Below are 21,069 nucleotides of genomic sequence, written 5' to 3'. Positions count from 1 at the left end.
CGCCAAGCCGTCGCTTGCCCTTCACCCTTGCTTAGTACCTCGAAGCCTTTCCTTGCTATCTTCACCATCTCAAGCCATCAACTCACATCTTGTGTTGAATCATCCATTCATTTGTATTGTTGTCTTTTTCATTTCAATTTAGCAAGCTTCAAATATGAGACCATTCCATATGCAATCCCTCATGTCTCATTAATTAACTTTTATCGTGCTTGCTTTCACATAGATCATTGAAATCCCACAATAAATAAGCCTTTGCATGAATTCCATTTGCATTGTTGTCTTGTGCTTGAATTAGATTGTTTATACAACAATACATCATTTTGGCTTTATACAATTTCATCAAGTATCTGTGAGATAATCAATTTCCTGTCTAACACTTAGCAAACATGTTAGACTTTTAATCGTGTTGTCATTCAATCATCCAAAACACACTAAAGGGCTAGATGCACTTTCAATCTCCCCCTTTTTGGTGATTGATGACAACCCGATTAAAGCTTACAAAAAGATATAAACAATTAGGCTTTTGGATTCAATGATATATGAGAAGCTCTCCCTTAATGTGTGCAATATGAATTGAATTCATAAATGACCTCAAATGTCAATTTGCACATACTAAAGCACATAGGAGACCCCTCTTAAATCATTGCATCCGTGGGGTGCAAGTGTGTGTCAAAATAAAAAAAACCGTGATGCATATGACATGATATATCACACAAGACTAAACATAAAGCATCACACTAAACATAAAGCATCACACCATACAAAGTCACTCTAAAACATGCATGGTCCTTATGAAAGTAAATACATCATATATATCACACACATAGCACTCATCACAAAGATTTCTCAAGTCATATCTCTCCCCTTGTCATAGCTAGTCTCCCCCTTTCCTAGCTAGACACAAGGTTGCATTCTTGAAGCTTTAAACATATCTCTCCCCCTTAAGCTTTCATCTCTCTCCTCCTTAAGCTTTAATCATATCTCTAGCTAGACACAAGGTTGCATTCTTGAAGCTTTAAACATATCTCTCCCCCTTAAGCTTTCATCTCTCTCCTCCTTAAGCTTTAATCATATCTCTCCCCCTTTGTCATCTATCGCCAAAAAGGGTCACACAAAGCACAAAGGGTGCTTAAGGTTAAAACTTTGTACTAATCTCTCCCCCTTTGTATTAAACTCTCCCCCTTTGTCATGGCGTGGGTCATATTACTTGTCACTCCCCCTTTGTCATCTTAAAGAGGTTGTACTTGTCACTTGTCACTTGTTAGCAATTCAAAATAGATCAAGTACATGGGTTCACTAGCTCATGAACAAACTCATACACTAACCACTAGATCATATAATCATTCAAGCAATAGTGGTAGTCTATGAATCTAAAAATTTTCATTTGTAATGCATGATCTTATAAGCATGTACTATATGCACTAACCGCATACTAGTAAGGGATGAAAATGATCATGCACAATACAATGATACCTTTGCTATGTTGGAGAGGAAGATAGTCATATAGATTTCAATTCATTTCTCCAATAGCACCATGAAGTCCAATTATAAGCTTGGTGAAGACCAATAGATGCCAATTCTTTGAATTCCTATTCTTCACCCATATGAATTGAGAATCACTAATGATCAAGTGCACTCTTCTTGTTGTGGTTGGCTTGCTTCTTCTTTGATCATTGCTTGCTTGAGAGAACTAAAGATGCACCACTTGTAATACCACTTGAAATTTCATGATACCACTTGAAATTTCATGACTTGTTCTCTTTTGGGTGTTGCTTGCTTTTTAGACCAATCTCTTGATTTTCTTCAACCAAGTATCTCAAATGTCCCTTTAGATTACCACTTCAATTTTAGCCATCCAAGCCTAGAGTGAAGTGACCTCTGTCCAAAGAATCATCCTTGATACTCACTTGAAATAACTTGAAAGGAAACCACTTGATCCACTTGAAAGATTTTGTTTGATTGATCCGTATTGTTGGACTTAATTTGATGAATAACTTTGAATCCTTCTTTAAGTCCTTTTCTTTCTACTTGTTTAAGTCCTTTTGTTTCTATCAAAAGATCTCCAATTATCACTAGAACTTAAACTCCATCTTTATCTTGATCTTGGTCTTGATCTCTAGCTTGAGTACCAAATGTGTAACAGACACACTCTTCAAACAAATTGTCTTGTACTCATCATTTGTAATGCTTCTATCTCAAACCAAGACCAAAACATAGGTACCTCAATCACTTATAGATATGATTCTAATTTGAGGACCTTTGAATCTAAGTGACTTTTGATCAATCCAATAATTGTCACTTTCCTGATAGATTCTATACTCTTCAAAGAATAAATTATATCTCCCAAAGTACATATCCAAAAACCACGAAATTTGGTGAAGATGTGACACACTAAGTCTTCTAGTAGCTGTAAAAATTTGAGCTTCTTTGGACTTCTATATTGCTACTAGATTTCATATCTTTCCACATAGGTACATGCTGAAAACTGCTGCACTATAGCTGACCAGATCTACTCCAAATCCGAAGTATCACTTATCCAAATCTCATGAAATTTGCACAGCAACTAATACCATAAGTGTAGAGCATGCAGACCAAATTTCAAGCCAATACAAATAGATTTGATTACTCAAACATGTCTATGATCACTGCTAGCTCAGATTTTCAATATTGGACAGATTTCAATAATTGAGCCATTTTTCTCCAAATTGAACCAAACTTGAAATCAACTTGTTTGAATACTCTCACAAGACATATGTCCATTCAAACCACTTACTAGAAGAAATCTTATGAACATATTCAATCAAACCAACTTCAAACTTGATTACTTAAGCATTTAATCCATTCAAACATCTCATAGCAAGCAACATATGCATATATATCCAATTCAATTAACTCATATGCACCCAAATTAACTTTGATCAACAAGAGATATACCTTGATAGCTTATGATCATCTTTGCAAGCTTCAACTCCACTTATTTGCATGCCTTCAAATATATCAATAAATTCCCACAACTTGAATATGACACTTGTATGTTGATAGCATATGGACTTCACTCAATTTTGACTTGGCATTGGGATAGAATTGCACTAGGCTTCAATACTTGACTCAACATAAGATGAACAATAATAATTCCATTGAATCAAGTCTCCAATGCCATGGTACCTACAAACGATCATCCACTTTTCGATGGTACCCCAAACTAGTTTGGGTCCTCTCATGTTAGATGCAACATACTTAGGCATAGCCTTAGTATGAATAGCGGAATTTTTGCAATACTAACCAATAAGGTACAATAACAAACCTTCCTAGGCATAATATTTGCATCAATTGAAATAGGCTTAGGATTCTCACTTAGGGGACATGAATTAGCCAAGAATTGAATTTCTCCTTTTTGAATATTTGGCAAATTTATGATTTTCAAAAACTTGAGAGAGATTTTAGACGGACATAGGGATTATTATGGACTTGAGAGAACCATGTCACATGTGATTAGGCAAATAATCAACCAAGGGTAGCAATAATCACAATATGACATGACTAGGTCACAAAGACCCAAAAACCACATGATTTTCAAAAACCACACCACCTACACATGCTTGTTAGGGATTTTGAAAAACATCTATCCTATATCACACTAATGCACACATTAGCATATAAAGGGCCTTAGATGCACTTATAATGTATGTATGTAAATACATACCTTTGCCTTGAGCCCACAATATCACCACTGAGATAATACATGGCATGACAACATCATGTTGACCTCACTTGTCAAATAATCATACCATATATGAAATCAATTTTCATCCAAAGGACTACAAATAATACTAGATAAATTTGTTAGTCCATAGTATCACCACTGAGATAATACATGGCATTACAACATCATGTTGACCTTACTTGTCAAATAATCATACCATATATGAAATCAATTTTCATCTAAAGGACTACAAGTAATGCTAGATAAATTTGTTAGTCCACAATGGTGCAAAATAGAAACTGAGCTCCCCCTAAATAAGTACCACAAGTAATTTGAATGACTTTCAACAAGCACTTTATTCTTTTAAGAATTTGGGAGTCAATTTTCTATTTTGACCCACACAAAGTAATTTGCCATATTTAAATTTCATTGAGACATACTCACAACCCACTTAGGTTTGATAGATCACAAGCTTCTGAGCAAATTAAGGATATATGAAATCATATGGATCAAACCTCAATTGCATTCCAATTAGTGCTCTGGTTCCTGCCATACCAGACACGTCCGGTAGACATACCGGACACGTCCGGCATGTGAAGAACATAAACACTTTTCCTTTCTACCCTGGCCATACCGGATACGTCCGGTAGGTGCAGGACAGAAACAATTGAAGCTCTGCTTGTGATTCTTCGTTTTAGCTCTAGTACTTCTTGTATGCCTGCATCTGAACAAATGCATTGCTCTACTAGAGAGCCATTAAAAGCATCACATGGCAAACATGATAATTATTAAATGAAACTAATTAGCCACTTCCAATTATTTCACAAATATGCTTATTTGTGAGCCATTGAGCACTAAACATAAAGTGGCTATCCTATAAGGTTTTTAGGTACTTGTTATTAATGGTAGAGATGAAGTAAATGATATGGTCATTGATTTATCTTCGGGTCAACCATATATGAGATTATGATAAGAATTGATTGATAGATTGAGTGAATATTGTCAAATTGTTTGCTCAACCACCCCGAAGCTTTCATCTCACCACCAAGTACCTACATTATCAACCTAAGCACATTTTGGTACCCAACTCTTGTTGGGTCCTTTTGGGTTAGTCAACAAGTGCTTAGGCACCCAAATGGCCTTAGTACTAGTTTGTGGTGAACACATCACCTTGCTAGTGCTAACTCCTTTTGTGGTCTTCCTAAGCATATTATTATAAACAAATGTGTTCGGCTTAGGGATGTTACCATTTGGGCAATCATAGCTTAGATGCCCCTTTCTTTTACAAGCATAGCATATGCGACCTTTGTTTGCTTTATGCTTGTTTTGCTTGTATGGACATCTATCAACCTTGTGGCCCATCTCATTGCATCCATAGCATCTTCTTGTTGCAACTTGGGCTACCTTTCTTGACTCTTGATATATTGGGCATTTCTTGGTAGGATGCCCCAATTTCTTGCTCATGAGACAAGCGCTTTGTCCATCACTCTTCACTTGCTTGGCCTCCTTGATTGAAGCCTTTTGAGTGGCGGCTTCAACCTTGTCAGCCCAATTCTTATGTGGACACATAGCCCACTCATGTCCATACAATCCACAACCATAGCACATACTTTTTCCATGTTTCTTGCTCTTTGTTGTGTTGGCCTTGCTTGAAATGTGATTCCTTTGTTGGGTTTTGAAGGAAGCAAGGTTTGAACCCTTCTCAAGCTTCTTCACCATGTTATCACGGTTATCTTGAGAAGGTTGTGCTTTCTCCTTACCCTTCAATCGAATCACATCTTTCTTTAATCTTTTCACCTCTTCTTTGAGCTCTATGTTTTCTATAAATTTTTGCTCAATCGAAGATTGGCTTGCTTGAGAAGCACACTCATTAGCACAAGAAATATTCAATTGAGATTGTGTACAAGTGAGTGTGTGAGTAGGAGGTTGAGATGATTTTACCGTTGTAATCACAACCTCATGAGCCACCTCAAGCATGATGCTTGATTCTACTAATTCTTCATGAGAGCACTTGAGATGAACATAGTTTGCTTGTAGCACATTATATTTGCTTGAGAGTTCATCTAATTTTGCCTTGAGCTCAAAGTTTTCCTTCTCTAGTTGTGAAACACTAGAAGAGGAGTTAGTAACTAAAGCATGCTCAATTGATAATTTTTCATACCTCTCATTTATGGCCTTTAGCTCTTGCAATTTGGAGATGAGAAACTTTTCTTGATTTTGAAGTGATTGCTCTTGTTTCTCATTCTCTTCCTCTAGCTCATCATTCTTCTCAACTAGCTTCATGAGAATGATCTTGTCTTTGTTGCTTAGATGATCAAGAGTGTAGCTATCTTCAATTTCAATATCACTCTCTTCTTGATCATCTACTCGTGCTATCTCCTTGGCTTGATCTTTCTTGCTAGCCTTCTTCTTGCTTTTCTTGGCCATGAGACACAAGTGATGAGTATCATGAGATACTGAGGTTGACTCATCACTTGGCCGCCGCCGAGCTTGAGCCTCATCATCACAGACTGCCTGCTGTTTGGCTGCCTTAGCCATACCGGACACGTCCGGTAGGCATACCGGACACGTCCGGTATGTGTAGGCAGACAGCACGTCATGTGCTGCTTGCACTTCTTGCTCCGGCTCGGTGCTCATGAGGTCTTGTGAGGCTTCTTTGCTGCATGAAGACACAATGGACATACTTTCCATTGACTCGACCTCAAGTGCATCATCGCATTTGGATTCTCCATATAACTCAACGAGTTTGGTCCAAATGAGATGAGCACTCTCCGGAGGTGGTTGTCCATTGAATATTACCTTATCTTGAACCTCTGCACTCAATGTACTCAAAATGATATTAATAGCTTGAGCATTGAGTTGCACGCATATCTCTTCCTCTTTTGATAAATTCTTATAGTTGCTCCAATCAACTATAGGAAGAGGTATGCTTGCAAACACAATATGCTCAACAATAGGACTAATATGTCTAAAAGCATTGAGTACATGAATTGACCAAGGTAAAAAGTTTGAACCATCATTTTGGAGAAGCACCGGCTCCAACTCGATAGGCGTCGACATCCTTTTCTCACGGCGGTGAAGCTTTAGGTGAGAACCTTGCTCCGATACCAATTGAAAGGATCTAGGATGTCGCCTAGAGGGGGGTGAATAGGCGTTTCTAAAAAATCAACACCTTTAAATGCGGAAACGATTAGTAATAGGAGTTTCCAAAATAGAAACTCCAAATCAAAGTAATACAACCCCTCACAAGTTAGCCACAAAGTGTATAAAAGATACTAGATAAACCTAGGGAGCCAAACAGCGGCAACCAAAGAGTTGAATCAAAATGCACTAGTCTGTTAATGTCGGAAGTCCCGACGTTTGGGTCAGAACTTCCGACGTGTCGGAAGTCCCGACAATTGGGTCAGAACTTCCGACGTGTCAGAAGTCCCAACAGTTTGAGTCAGAACTTCCAACGCAAACTGTCAGCACTTCCGACCCCTGCGGGAAATGAACTACAAGTGCTAAAATGAACTTTGTGATGCCGATAACTTACAAACCCACTTCCTAGTGGTAAGGTAAGGTGTTGGGTCACTCTCTTGACGTTGATAAGCCACCAATCCGTAGATCGAATCCCAAACCCTAAGAAATAGCTAGAGAGAGGGAGACAACCAAATACAAGTAATTTCGAGCAAATCACAACAACAACAAGCACGCGGGAGACAAGAATTTATCCCGAGGTTCGGCAGCCCCACAAAGGAGCTCCTACGTCCTCGTTGTTGAGGTGACCACTTTGGTCGGAGTCTCTTCCACCTCCTTGCCTCACTCAAGGATACCACAAAGGTCACTTGAGTTTCTTCACTAGAAAACAAGGGTAATACAAACTTCCCAAGGCTCTTCCACAAGATGGAAGCTCTTGGGCGACGCTAGCCGGCTAGGGGAAAATCCCCAAGAGTAACAAATGCAAATCAAACCGGCTTGACGAAGAAATCAAGTGCTCAAGCTTGCTCCAAGTGTTTTTCTCACTCAATCCACTCTCCAATCACTCAAACCCTTTGGGAATCGAAGTTGGAAGTAAGGGAGTGAAGAGAGGGGAGCCTAGAATGCTTGGGGGCTGTTTGGCCGAGTGTTTGTCGCAATGAAATGAGTGGGCAACGGTTAGAAGTGAGGAGAGGGGTATTTATACCCCAAGTGAAAATCGAACCGTTCAGATCTACGTCGGAAGTTCCGACGCAGATCCCGGGACTTCCGACGTATGAAGAAAACACTGTTCACAATAGGTCAGAAGTCCGTGTGTGCAAGTCAGTGTCGGAACTTCTGACAAACGTCGGGACTTCCGACGGTCATCACTTCCGACGTACGTCGGGACTTCCGACGGGCACAGTTAAACAAACAGCCAACACCGCTGAGGCCGGGACTCCCGGCTTGGGTCAGGTCAGTGTCGGAACTCCCGGCGAACGTCGGGACTTCCGACGGTCGGAACTCCCGGCGAACGTCGGGACTTCCGACGTGCACAGACAGCGAGCAGTCAAAAGAACCATCGCTGCTGGGACTGCTGGCTTGGGTCGGGACTTCTGACTGTCGGGACTTCCGACACACGTCGGGACTTCCGACTGTCGGGAGTTCCGACACACGTTGGGACTTCCGACGTCCACAGTCACCGCCCAGGCTGTGACTGAGAGTCAGCACTTCCGGCAAGAGTCATGACTTCCGACTGTCGGGAGTTCCGGCTTACGTCGGGACTTCCGACACCGACAGTCATAGAAAATTATTCTATGTGCTCGTGAAGTGCTAGAGTGTCTCATTATTGATTTAGTTATTATGCTTGAGCACTCTATCTTCCTCAGACCACCTAAACTTGCATCCCTCTTAATAGTACGGCATTCCTATTAACTCAAATTTAAAAGTATAAGGAAATTAAACCTTTTGAGTTGATCTCTTTGAACCAAAGCCGTGTTTTCCAATCTTCATCAAGTGAGGGTGCCAAACATGTTGATATTGATCTTTTCACTTGAGCATAGCCATCTTGAGCACGTGACTTGATTCCATTCATCAAATATGAATAACTCTAAATGCATCAAGTCACTTCCAATGCTTTGTCCAATATAGGTTTGATCCTCCACAACAATATGACCGTCGCAGCTTGATTAGTACCTCAACTAAATGCAAGTACTTCCTTCTTCACCCTAGCTAGGTTCTTCGGCCGCCAAGCCGTCGCTTGCCCTTCACCCTTGCTTAGTACCTCGAAGCCTTTCCTTGCTATCTTCACCATCTCAAGCCATCAACTCACATCTTGTGTTGAATCATCCATTCATTTGTATTGTTGTCTTTTTCATTTCAATTTAGCAAGCTTCAAATATGAGACCATTCCATATGCAATCCCTCATGTCTCATTAATTAACTTTTATCGTGCTTGCTTTCACATAGATCATTGAAATCCCACAATAAATAAGCCTTTGCATGAATTCCATTTGCATTGTTGTCTTGTGCTTGAATTAGATTGTTTATACAACAATACATCATTTTGGCTTTATACAATTTCATCAAGTATCTGTGAGATAATCAATTTCCTGTCTAACACTTAGCAAACATGTTAGACTTTTAATCGTGTTGTCATTCAATCATCCAAAACACACTAAAGGGCTAGATGCACTTTCAACCATTCCATTGCGAAGATGGGTTAATGCGAGGGCTTCCTTGCATAAGCGTTGTCTGTAGGAATAGTGCGCAAAGCGGTCGCATTAATATCGGATAGCGCGGGGATGTTTCTGCAAAAGTGCCATCGCGTGCGGGCTTCCCCCATCGTGGGCCGTCTCGCGCGGGGGCCGCGCGTTTGTGGGCCACGCGGTCGAATTCGTTTTTCTTTTTTCTAAAGAATTAGTAATAGCTTTCTATTTCAATTTCTAAGCTAGATTTGTATAATTGATATAAATTCGTGTAGGTGTTCAAATTTTATTAGGTTCCTAAAATTGTGATCTATCTGGTAGTATAGATAGATCATGCAGATCTGTGTTGATACTAAGGGCTATTAAATCGTTTGAAATTGCTTAATATTATTAGGATAATTATTGTAGGATTTTTTATGATAAATTGGTTATAGCTTTGATTCTGAAATTTTTACAGTAGCTTCATTGTGTTATTATGTGCTTACTGTAATTTTTGTAGCCCTAATATAGCTTGTTTATTAGGTTAGCTACATATCCATTAAACCTTTAATATGAATAAGAGCATAACATTGATTTAGGAAATTAAGCACTTGTTAGGGTGAGCTTGACACTTGATTTAATAGAGCTGATAGTTAGCTTAGTATCTTAGTCATTAAAGCTAGCTTAGTAGCTTAACATGTGTATTCTTATTTTAAGAGTTGCTATTATCTAAATGCTAAGTTGTTGTATCATCATTGCATGCATATAGAGAACGAGTCGGCGAGAAGTACGAGGAGGAGATTTTTGTGTAGGAGGAGGTCCCGGAGTTGCCACTGACTGACGCAGTTGACACCGCGCCTATCCAAGACATGCCCCGGTGCACAACCCCTTATTTTTTATAATCACTATATATATTTATGTTATGTGCATTTACGTTATAGAAATCTTATAAAAAACACCTGCATAGATATAACTGTCCTATGAATCCTACTAGTACAGGTTCGAGTAGCTGCTATACTTAGGTTTTCGGTAGCGTGAGTAATCTGCCGTTACTCACAATAGGTGATTATTATAATTACTCTCATGATAAAAATGATGAAAGAAAAATAGAGACCGGGCATGGATGTGATATGGGTATTGATGGGTGCAACAGGTTACGTCCCGCGGCTAACGGGGCTTAGCTTGGTTACACTGTTTTCCTTGTCCATATCGATTGAGGACCGTCCGTTGCTGTGGATGGTAGTCAGGTCACAGACTTTTTATCCTGAGCACATACTTGCTTATGGGAGAGGGAAGACTCGTTACGCTCTTGTCGTGGGTTACAGCTCTTTTTGGACCGACTGATTGGAGGCGGGAAAGATAGAAGTCTAAGCACCATATTGAGATCGGGTCTCAATTATGGGGGCTCGGAGTCCAAGTTTGGACGGGGACCTGGACCTCTCGACAGGAGTGGAATGTGTTGATCTTGTTTGTGTCTGGAGTACAAACGGGGCATGTGTTTCGGGATACCTAGCTGGGATATATTGGTTCGTGAATCGCCATTTTCGTGAAACGGTACAACTTTGCTATAGTCTAGCACCGTAGTAAAAACTGAAAGATGAAAGATGGTGAAATAGTTCTGATTACTCAACCCTTACTTGAAAGTAGAACATGCGCTTATATAGAATGGTTAGCTAATAAAGTAATCATAACTGCTAATTAAACTAGATCTTACGGACGTACTTCTAGTAATGCTTTTTGCAAAAAAAAAAAACAAACCCATATTGCCTATCATCGTCCTATTCGCTTGGCTTATAAGGCGTACTTTTTTAGCCAACGAACAATATTTCTCTCTCACAATAAATCAGCTAACAGTACTTTCAGCCATGGCTTATCAGACAAGCGAACATGGCACATACTCCTTGGAGTCGGAAAACTATTTCCATTAGTCGGGTAAGTCTTACGAGTACATTGTGTACTCAGGGTTTATTTTTACCCGTTGCAGGTGCAGCTTGAGAAGTAGCTCTTGTGTGGAGGATCCATCTAGTGGGCACAGACGGATCCTTGTATCGTTTCCGCTAGATATTTATTTTAATTTTACTGTTTAATTATCGTACTCTGAACTCTGGTATTATAATAAATAATTTTTAAGAACTCTTGTCGTATGAAATAGACTAAGTATTGTAATCTTGTACTCATTATTGGATTTTTGAGGTAAAACGTGGATTGATTCGAGTTCTCCCGTGGGATGTGCTCGACGAAACTGTCTGATGTAGCTAACTTTCAGGGTGCTTAGTGTCTCGTGATAGACGAGCTCCTTCATAATCTGTCACAGATGGGCTACAGCCGGGCCGGCCACAGAGGCCCAGATGGGCTACAGCCGGGCCGGCCACAGAGGCCCAGAGTGGTGAACCCGCGCTTCTACGGCCCTAACTGGATTGCCAAGTGACCCAGCTCTGAAGAGTGAAGATGCGTGTGTGTGCGTCTTACTATATAGGCAGTACCTTCTCGTGGAAGGGGTCATCAACCATTGTAACAAACATATTATCCTGCAACTAAGATTCATCGTCTGTTCCTGACCCTTTTGCTGTGCTGCCTTCCTCAATTCCGATTCCTCTATCCCTTCCCCAATCTGCTGCTAACAGTTCTTTGGCCACTGTCGGCGCGCAGGTGATGTGCGTGATGGAGGAGGGGTTGGTGGAGGTGGACATGAACGCCGGAGACGAGCCGGCGGCTTTCCCCATCGTAAGAGCCACCGTCGTGCAGGCCTCCAGCGTCTTCTTCGACACCTCTGCCACGATCGGTACGTGCCAACTCGGTGCTTCTCAATGAGCTTTCACTCTACAGGAACGTTACCGCAGAAACTTCTTCGTTTATATGTCAGTAGTATAAGTATCTCGTAAACACGCTGTTTGATTCATGAGTCTAATCGGTTCTGATGCCTGGAGGTGGAGGGCTAGATAGGTGGGAGATGGTAAATTCTTGTTGAGGTTTCCAACTGCTAATATGGCCAATCAGTGGAGTCGGGTCAAGAACTTAACTATGAGAAATGAGGCTCTGATCAAAATTGAGGCATGGTCTCCTGCTGTTGGTGCTAAAGGAGTACTCCAATCTGCTTGGTTTCGGGTTACTGGGATCCCTACTGATCAGCGTTCAGTCAGACCTTTAGCCAAGGTTGGGGGTTTGGTTGGAAAAGTCATTGAAATTGATGAAGAATCTAGATTCAATTATGACTATGTCAGACTCCGAATTGCTTGTAGGGATGTCGCTAGAGTGCCTAAAACTGCTGAAAGTAGACTGGGGATGTATCTGATGGACTTTGGATTCGAAAGGGAAGTTCTGATAGAAGGAACTGAGAAAATGCTCAAAAGTGGGATCAAGGTTACTGATGAAAACCATCCTCCTGCTAAGAAATCCAAACCTGATCATGGATATGTTAAAGGTACTAATGATGGGCAGAATTAGAATGGCATGGCAAATATGGAGGATGCAAAAGCTGCTGGTAAACAGAAAGCAATCTACTCAGCCCCACCTAAAATGGACAATAGAGGTCAATCTTATTCTGGCTTTATGAAGGATGCTAGGAAGGCTTATACCAGATCTGATAATGCTGATATTGAACATGGTAAGGTACATATCCCGGAGACCTTTGAAGATTCAGACAGTGATAGCGATTCATTCTCTCAAAGACTTGGTCATCTTGCTGGTATGGGTGACCATATGAAGGATGGATAGGGTGAGTCATCTAAACAGCTCTGGATCATGAGGGATATGGCTCCTGAAATGAATATCAAAGATGTTTCCTGTGCACTGGGAGAGAAGGATAATGACTCTGTTCATATTTGTGATACTGCTCGTGTGATCTCTCAGTCCCCTGAGTTTTTTATAACTGAGGATAACATCATCAATACTCAAGGCAGTACTGAATTGGACAGTGATGAACCTATGAAGATGACTGGCCTCTCTACCATTGCTCCAAACAATTCCACCTCTGAGTTGGGCCAGGAGAAGCTGGAAATCCCCCCAGAAGATGAAAGAAGAAGAAGTGATAGATTGAAGAAGACTACTACCATGTCTACTTCGGAAAAGACTAAGATGGTGACACAGAAAAGGAACTTGGAAGGTAACCCCAAAACGAATTATAATTCTTTCTCTGTTTTGCCTATAGAAGAACTTGTTCTTGTTACTGCTGATATGGGGGTAGCACTGGATGAAAATGATTTTGACACGTTTAATTTACTTAAAGATCTTGAGAAAGCTAGAAGTGATTTATATAAAAAAACAATCTGAAAAACTGTCAGAATCTCAAACTGAATCAATTGAGATTATGCAAGCTGACAAAAACACTCTAGCCTTGGAATGGATGCAAGATGAGTCCTCTGATACAGATGACTTCACTCTTGTTGAATCCAGAAGAAAAAGAAGAGAAAATAGGAAAAAAGTGTTGATTTCCCCCACTTCTAAAATGAGGAAGCCAGACCAGGAAAATCCTGGCTTGCACAAACCTAGAGGTAGGGCTAACTCCTCTAATTCATCCAAGACAAAAAATCATAAATGACGATCCACGGATTGATTTGGAACTGTAGAGGTCTCAAGAAGAAGGGCGTTGCCACTTTTCTCAAAGATCTCATCTATCAATATTCTTTCCATTTCATTGGATTACAAGAGACTATGGTTAAGGATTGTGAAGATAGTCTGTTAAGAAAATTTGATCCTCATCAAGAATATCTCTGGCTATACAATTCTGCCAAAGGAAAATCTGGGGGTATTTTGGTGGGTGTCCGCTTAGAATTCTATGATGTTGGATCCTTCAAAAAAGGGGAATTCATGCTACAGGTGAATCTTTGGGATAAAATAAACAAGTTAAAATGGAACTTAATCGTTGTGTATGGGGCTGCACGTGATGATCAGAAATTACAATTTCTTGCTGAATTATCCTCCTTCTGTTCTAGCAATTCTGATCCCATCTTAATTGGTGGCGATTTCAACATTATTCGATATGCAAATGAAAGAAATAGGTTGTGTGGGGTACAGAGATTCTCTGACCTCTTTAATACACTCATCGATTTTCATGAGTTAAGGGAAATAGAAATGATCGGTGGCATGTATACATGGTCCAATAATCAAGACATTCCCATTTTAGAGAAACTTGACCGGATTTTGATGTCAAAAGATTGGGAGGATTTATTCCCCCAAGTTTGGGTCAGGAAACTTCCAAGGGAAGTATCTGATCACAACCCCTTAATTTTAGCTTCTGGACAACATAGGAACACCAAATCAATCCAATTCAGGTTTGAATTAAGCTGGCTTTCTAACCCTGATTTCATCACTGCTGCTGAGAAAATTTGGCTGAAACCTTGTAGAGCTACATCTGCCTTAGATAAAATTCAGCAAAAAATGAAGCTACTAAAACAGTACTTCAAAGGCTGGGGTTTCAATCTTCAAGGTGATTTGAGAAAACAAAGGAAAAATGTGAGTGAAGAGATTAGGGAGTTAGAAGCAATTGAGGAATTGGATGGTTTAACCAATCAACAAATGCTTAGAAAATCATGGTTAATCCAAGAAAATCTGAAACTTCTTGATCAAGAAGAGGCATACTGGCACAATAGGTGTCATGAGGAGTGGTTGTTGAAAGGGGACAACAATACTAAGTACTTCCACAAAATTGCCAATGGCAGGAAAAGAAAGAACACCATACTTTCACTTGAACATGATGGCAATATCATTGAAGGAGATGAGAATTTGTTAAAACATGCATCAGAATATTATGCCGGGCTTTTTGGTCCTGGGGAGGAGTATGATATCCATTTGGATAGTTCCCTCTGGGCTGACCTAGAATAAGTTACTGATCTGGATAACTCTTTGCTATGTGCACCTTTTTCTGAAGAAGAAGTAAAAGAAGCTCTTTGTCAAATGGAAAAAAAACAAGGCAGCAGGCCCTGACAAAATTCCTATTGAATTCTATCAAACATGCTGGAGTTTTGTCAAGGATGATATTATGCAGCTGTTCCATGATTTTCATGAAGGCACTGTGGATATCAGTAGACTTAACTATGGTATTATTACCTTACTCCCTAAGGTACCTGATGCTTGCAAAATTCAGCAATTCAGACCTATTTGTCTACTTAATTGCCTTTACAAATTGATTACCAAATCATTAACTGTAAGAATGGAAAAGGTGGCTGAAAAGTTAATACATGCTAATCAAACAGCCTCATGAAAGGAAGGAACATTATGAGTGGAATTATGGTCTTACATGAGATTTTACATGAGACCAAGAGGAAAAAACAAGTTGGGATCATTCTGAAATTAGACTTTGAAAAGGCTTACGACAAAGTCAAGTGGGTCTTTCTCTTTGAATGCTTAGCAGCTAGAGGTTTCTGTGAAAAATGGTGCAGCTGGCTTAAGCAAGTTGTCACTGGGGGTACTGTTAGTGTGAAGCTCAATAATAGCATTGGTCCCTATATAAAAAGTCACAAAGGGGTGAGACAGGGTGACCCCCTGTCCCCAATTCTATTTAATTTTGTGGCTGATGGATTGACTAGGATGGTTCATAAAGCTCAGGCAAATGGTCTGTTTAGTGGCTTGATTGATCATATTGTAGATAAGGGAGTTGCTATCCTTCAATATGCCGATGATACTATCATTTGCTTGAAGCATGACATTAATGGTGCTAGGAACCTTAAGCTTTTACTGTATCTGTATGAATTGATGGCAGGTCTTAAAATCAATTTTCACAAAAGTGAAATCCTGACAATTAACGATGAAGCGAATTGGGCTGAATATTATGCTGAAATTTTTAATTGCCAAGTTGGTACCTTTCCCTTGAAATATCTTGGAGTACCAGTTAGTCCTAGCAGGCTTCATGTCTGTGATTGGTTGCCCTTGGTTGAAAAAAGTGCTAAAAGGCTCGATATTTGGCAAGGTGGAACAATGTCGATAGCTGGTAGGTCAACTTTGATCAATTCCAGTTTAAACAATGCTCCGATATATCACATGTCCATTTATCTACTCCCCAAAACCATTGTTCATAAACTTGATAAGATTCGTAGAAGATTCTTTTGGCAAGGTGGTGGCACCAAGAAAAAGTACCACTTGGTAAAATGGGGAAAAAATTGTAAACACAAGAAAAAAGGTGGGCTGGGAATAAAGGATGTTAGGAAGATGAACATTAGTCTGCTGTGTAAGTGGTGGTGGAAGTTAGAAAATGAAGATGGATTATGGCAGTAGATCATCAAATTTAAATATCTTCAAGGCAAATCTGTTTGTACTGTGAATCACAGACAAACAGATTCTGCTATGTGGTCTGACCTCCTCAAGATTAGAAACATTTACCTTCAAGGTAGACAAATCGAGATTGGGGATGGTAAGAATACACTTTTTTGGAAGGATTCTTGGCTGTACTCTAAGCCTCTTTGTATTCTTTTTCCTGAGCTTTTTAAGATATGTGAGCAGCCTGAGTTAACTGTTTTTCATCTGAAAAATGATATAAACAGCATGACTTTTACTAGATGGTTGGTAGATGATTTAAGAGTTGATTGGCTAACCATTCTTAGTAAACTAGATGATATTCAGTTACCAGATGAGAGAGATGTGATTAAATGGCGTTTTGGCACTAATGGGAAATTCAGTGTTAAATCTGTTTATAAGGCCATGACCATAAGTGATGTTGGTCCATATCATAAAATGATCTGGAAAGGAAAAATTCCTTCCAAGATCAAGATTTTTCTATGGCTCACAATGAATAATGCAATTCTCACAAAGGATAACATGATTAGAAGGAAATGGCAGGGTTCACCGATCTGTTATTTCTGTGCTGAAAATGAGAACATTCAGCATCTCTTGTTTCAGTGCAGCACTGCTAAAGCCGTGTGGGCAATTGTAGCGCATGCTATCGGTGCTACCAATATCCCTAAATCTCTTAATCAATGCTGGGCTTGGTGTGAACGATGGCTGCTTGCTGGCAAGCAATTTCATACGTTGGGTATTGCTGCGGTCTGTTGGGCCATCTGGAAGACACGTAACTCTGTTTGCTTTGAAGGCAAAGCTATGACGAATCCTGCATCAATTGTGTGTTATGCTTGTGCGCTCATGGGTTACTGGGCAGGTTTGTTCTTGGGAGTTGACAAGGAAGCCTTGGAAGCAGGAGTGAACACGATGCTGGCGATCGCGGTGAGCCTGACGTCAAAGAAGAAGATGAAGCGAGGACCTCCTCAGCTGAAGGATGGACAAGACGATGATCAACAAGATTGAAGGGTGTACTGATGACCATCAAGCTTGGAGTTGATGGTTCGCGGCTGTTTTTTGTGCTGGTTCTGCCAGAAACTATGTAGACACAGCCCTGTTTTGTTGCAAGTCTGTTCTTGCATAAGTCTTTCTCAGAAACGTTTAGATCCCTTGGTAGTCGTCTGAATCAGGCGATGGTTCGTAGGATGATATGGGCGTCTTCTTAACTGTCTTTTATTTGCTCTGTAATACTCTAAAAATGTTGTATTTCCGTTGTTATGCAATGGGAATGGGGAGGTTCCTCGCATAAAAAAAACAAGCTGTTTGATTCAAGCTTGGACAATAAACAATATCATCTCGTTTGATTTCTTCGCTTCTTCTCTATCACTATTATCATGGTAAGTTCCTGCCGCTTCTTTAAAAGAAAGACGTAGATTTCTTTCGACGTAGAAAGAGGATTTGGTCTCTGAACAGAACCAGGCTACTACTGCTACTGAACCTGTTTTTTTCTTCAGAGAAAGCGAAGAAACTGATAAGAAACTGATAGCAGAGGCCGCCAAGCAGGGCGCGCAGCTGGTGTTGTTCCCGGAAGTCTTCGTCGGCGGTTTCCCCCATGGCAGCGACTTCGGAGTCACCATAGGCGCCCCCCCGCAGGCAAAGGGGGGAAAGGGGAAGGACCTCTTCTGCAAGTACTGCGCCTCCGCCATCGACGTCCCCGGTAAGCTCTGATCCGAAAACACCGGCAACTTGTGTACATCCGAACGTGAGAATCCGTGACACCCCAACCGACGCGTCGTTGCACATGGCGGCCGCGCAACGACCGACGCAGGTCCCGAGACGAACCGGCTGGCCTCGTTCGCCGCCGAGTACAGGGTGTACCTGGTGACGGGCGCGGTGGAGCGGGACGGGCGCACGCTGTACAACACGGTGCTCTTCTTCAGCCCGGCGGGGGAGCTGCTCGGGAAGCCCCGGAAGCTGGTGCCCACGGCGCTGGAGCGCGTGCTCTGGGGGTGCGGGGACGGCTCCACGCTCTCGCTCTACGACACCCCGATCGGTCGCGTCGGCGCGCTCGTGTGCTGGGAGAGCAAGATGCCGCTGGCCCGGGCCGCGCTCTACGGCAAGGGCATGGAGATCTACTGCGCGCCCACCGCCGACGACTCCGACCTCTGGCGGGCGTCCGTGAGGCACGTCGCGCACGAGGGCGGGTGCTTCCTCCTGTCCGCCAACCAGTTCTGCCGCAGGAAGGACTACCCGCCCCCGCCCGAGTACGCCTTCACCGGGTTCGACGAGGAGCCCGCGCCGGACGACGACCTCTGCCGCGGGGGCAGCGTCATCGTCTCGCCGTCCGGGGCCGTCCTCGCAGGACCAAAGTACGACGGCGAGGGGCTCCTCACGGCCGATCTAGGTGCGTAGCTAGTATTGAGGATCGAGAACCAACTCTTCATCACCGCACGTCTTTGCGCTGACACGTTCGCTGTGTCTCTGTGTGCCGTGTACAGATTTCAGTGGGCACTATGCAAAAAAAAAAAAAAAAAAATTCCCGCCACATCAAACTTGTGGTATATGTATGGAGTACTAAATGTTGATAAAATCAAAAACTAATTGCACAATTTGGTTGTACTTTACGAGACGAATATTTTGAGCCTAATTAGTCAACGATTGAACAATTATTACCAAATATAAACGAAATTAAAGGCTCAACAGTGATCAGTGATCAACAGTAATCGGGCGACGCGGCCCAAGTTCGACTTCGACGTCGTGGGGCACTCCTCGCGCCCCGAGGTGACCTTGGTCGTCAAGGACCAGCCGCAGCTCCCTGTGGTCTACACTTCCGCTTCTCCAAATTAAAGGCTTCATCATCTGTATAACTAGCAAATATGACATCATGTTGTATGGTCATATAGAGCTAGCTATCATGTTGAATTTAATTGGACATGATCCAACTTTATTTTTTGAAATCCTAATGCCAATAATAAATGCTAGCTGCAATAAAATATAATCATAGGAAGAATTGGCTGGAGATTGACTTAACTTAAATACATGGCTATTTATATATTGAGTTGAGAGGTGAAAAAAAGGATAGAAATTAAGCTAGTCACACGTGTGCATACCAAGTCGCAATATGCATGGGCTTAAGCTTGGTCGGCCTGGCCACAAGCCCACAGCATGAATGGTGCCACACCACAAAAAATTTTATAACTCTAAACTGAGTGAAAGATGATTACCAAGGGCCGAAAGAACATGAGTATGAGCGAGAAGTTCGAAGTGAGTCTAAACTAAGTGAGAGATGATTAAACAAGGGCTAGGCACGTGCGATAGGATCCATGGCTTTCCCGTGGCAAGTTCTTCTATTTTGTGATTGATTTGTGGTTGTATGAATTCGGACTTGTGATTAATTCGTGAGATCTATGAGCTTTGTAATTTTTTCTGATGATTTTTTAAAATTCTTTTGTCCGAATAAGATGAATGCAGAGCCCATAGGCTCACCAGGCTATATACACGCCACGGTTAACTTTGTCTAGTGGCGCGTTTGGATCTTATAAGTTGAGCATGTTGGGCGGCACGCCATGACATGACACTTACTCTTACCGACCATGTCTGCGCCGTATCGGGCCATGACACCCATTTGACCATCTATAGGGTTGGTAGGAGCGCGATCTCTTGAGCCCTTTGTTTTTGTTCATGAGAGTAGAACTTCCAATGTGGATGCTCACTCTTTAGCTAGAGGATTTGTCTTTTTTTATTTGGGTAGAAGAGTTTGGTTGACCTCACCGCCAGAAGGCATTTGTAACTTTGCTCTCCAAGCTGATTAATAATTAATAAAGAGCGGTGTTTCTCAAAAAAAAACTGATGATCCTATCTGGCAGTACTACATAAAAGTGAGCCTGGTTTGGCAGCATCAGGTATACGGAGTACGCACCTTGAATTATCATGGGCCAACTTGAAACAACACATGTTTATATCCTAGATACTAGAAAAAGGCCCAATAAGCCTGGCCAGCCCCTGGAACGCTCAGGTCTGCAACTCTGCATCAGTCAAGCTTCTGCCACGAAGGAAAGGAGAACAATGTCGAAAGCTCATAATCTAGCTAAAGCGTCTTTTGCCCTCAGTGATGGCCGCCATGTGTGGCGCTCTAGATCCTCTAGATGCATATATATTAATAGTTGATATAAAGCCCTTGCAAAAGAGGTGATGGGAGAAAAAAGAGAGGAGACAACAGATCACTATGCCAGAAACGATTTTCAAAGGCGCTCTATATTTTAGGCAAATGCTGCTCTATAAAAAACCATCTCGAAAACTTTTTTAAATACCACTCGTCTCTACAGTACCCTCTATTTTCAAAGGTTGTTGACAACACCGGTCGTCTCTAGAAGCGATTTTTTGTGAACAACCTTTGAAAATAGAGGATACTTTTGAAAATCAGGTTTTTGGATTTCTAGAGATGGTTAGCAATGTGGTCCGCATTTAAAAATAGGAGCAACACAAAAAATCATAACTTTTCAAATAAAGTCGAAAGACAAAATTCATATCAAAGTC

General features: G+C 41.3%; 2 protein-coding genes across 4 annotated transcripts; both read left to right on the top strand.

Annotated features, from left to right (window-relative positions):
- The first annotated feature begins 11,842 nt into the window (after positions 1-11,842).
- On the top strand, positions 11,843-17,882 carry LOC136491031 (uncharacterized). 3 transcript variants are annotated; one of them, XM_066487236.1, is made up of 4 exons: positions 11,843-11,873; positions 11,977-12,109; positions 12,261-13,429; positions 17,414-17,882. In XM_066487236.1, exons 3-4 carry the CDS (start codon positions 13,069-13,071, stop codon positions 17,557-17,559), a joined length of 507 nt encoding a protein of 168 aa, XP_066343333.1. In that variant the 5' UTR covers positions 11,843-11,873; positions 11,977-12,109; positions 12,261-13,068; the 3' UTR covers positions 17,560-17,882. The 3 variants fall into 3 exon arrangements, with proteins under 3 accessions (XP_066343333.1, XP_066343332.1, XP_066343331.1); XM_066487235.1 differs by having other exon boundaries at positions 12,255-13,429; XM_066487234.1 differs by having other exon boundaries at positions 11,977-13,429.
- LOC136492086 (bifunctional nitrilase/nitrile hydratase NIT4A-like) lies at positions 17,571-19,134 on the top strand. The gene is made up of 3 exons (XM_066488227.1): positions 17,571-17,618; positions 17,983-18,250; positions 18,362-19,134. The coding sequence occupies exons 1-3, from the start codon at positions 17,571-17,573 to the stop codon at positions 18,943-18,945; spliced, it is 900 nt and encodes a 299-aa protein (XP_066344324.1). The 3' UTR covers positions 18,946-19,134.
- The last annotated feature ends 1,935 nt before the right edge of the window (positions 19,135-21,069 follow it).

The sequence above is a fragment of the Miscanthus floridulus genome, chromosome 11 (assembly GCF_019320115.1).
Source record: "Miscanthus floridulus cultivar M001 chromosome 11, ASM1932011v1, whole genome shotgun sequence".
Taxonomy (NCBI): Eukaryota; Viridiplantae; Streptophyta; class Magnoliopsida; order Poales; family Poaceae; genus Miscanthus; species Miscanthus floridulus.
This window is presented reverse-complemented; position numbering and strand designations above follow the sequence as displayed.

Coding starts and splice junctions, on each gene's coding strand:
- LOC136491031 (XM_066487236.1), top strand. CDS start 13,069: ATGAGGGATATGGCTCCTGAAATGAATATCAAAGATGTTTCCTGTGCA. Junction 13,430..17,413: donor ACAGAAAAGGAACTTGGAAG/GTAACCCCAAAA, acceptor GTTACTGGGCAG/GTTTGTTCTTGGGAGTTGAC.
- LOC136492086 (XM_066488227.1), top strand. CDS start 17,571: ATGACCATCAAGCTTGGAGTTGATGGTTCGCGGCTGTTTTTTGTGCTG. Junction 17,619..17,982: donor CGCGGCTGTTTTTTGTGCTG/GTTCTGCCAGAA, acceptor CTTTCGACGTAG/AAAGAGGATTTGGTCTCTGA. Junction 18,251..18,361: donor CTCCGCCATCGACGTCCCCG/GTAAGCTCTGAT, acceptor CGACCGACGCAG/GTCCCGAGACGAACCGGCTG.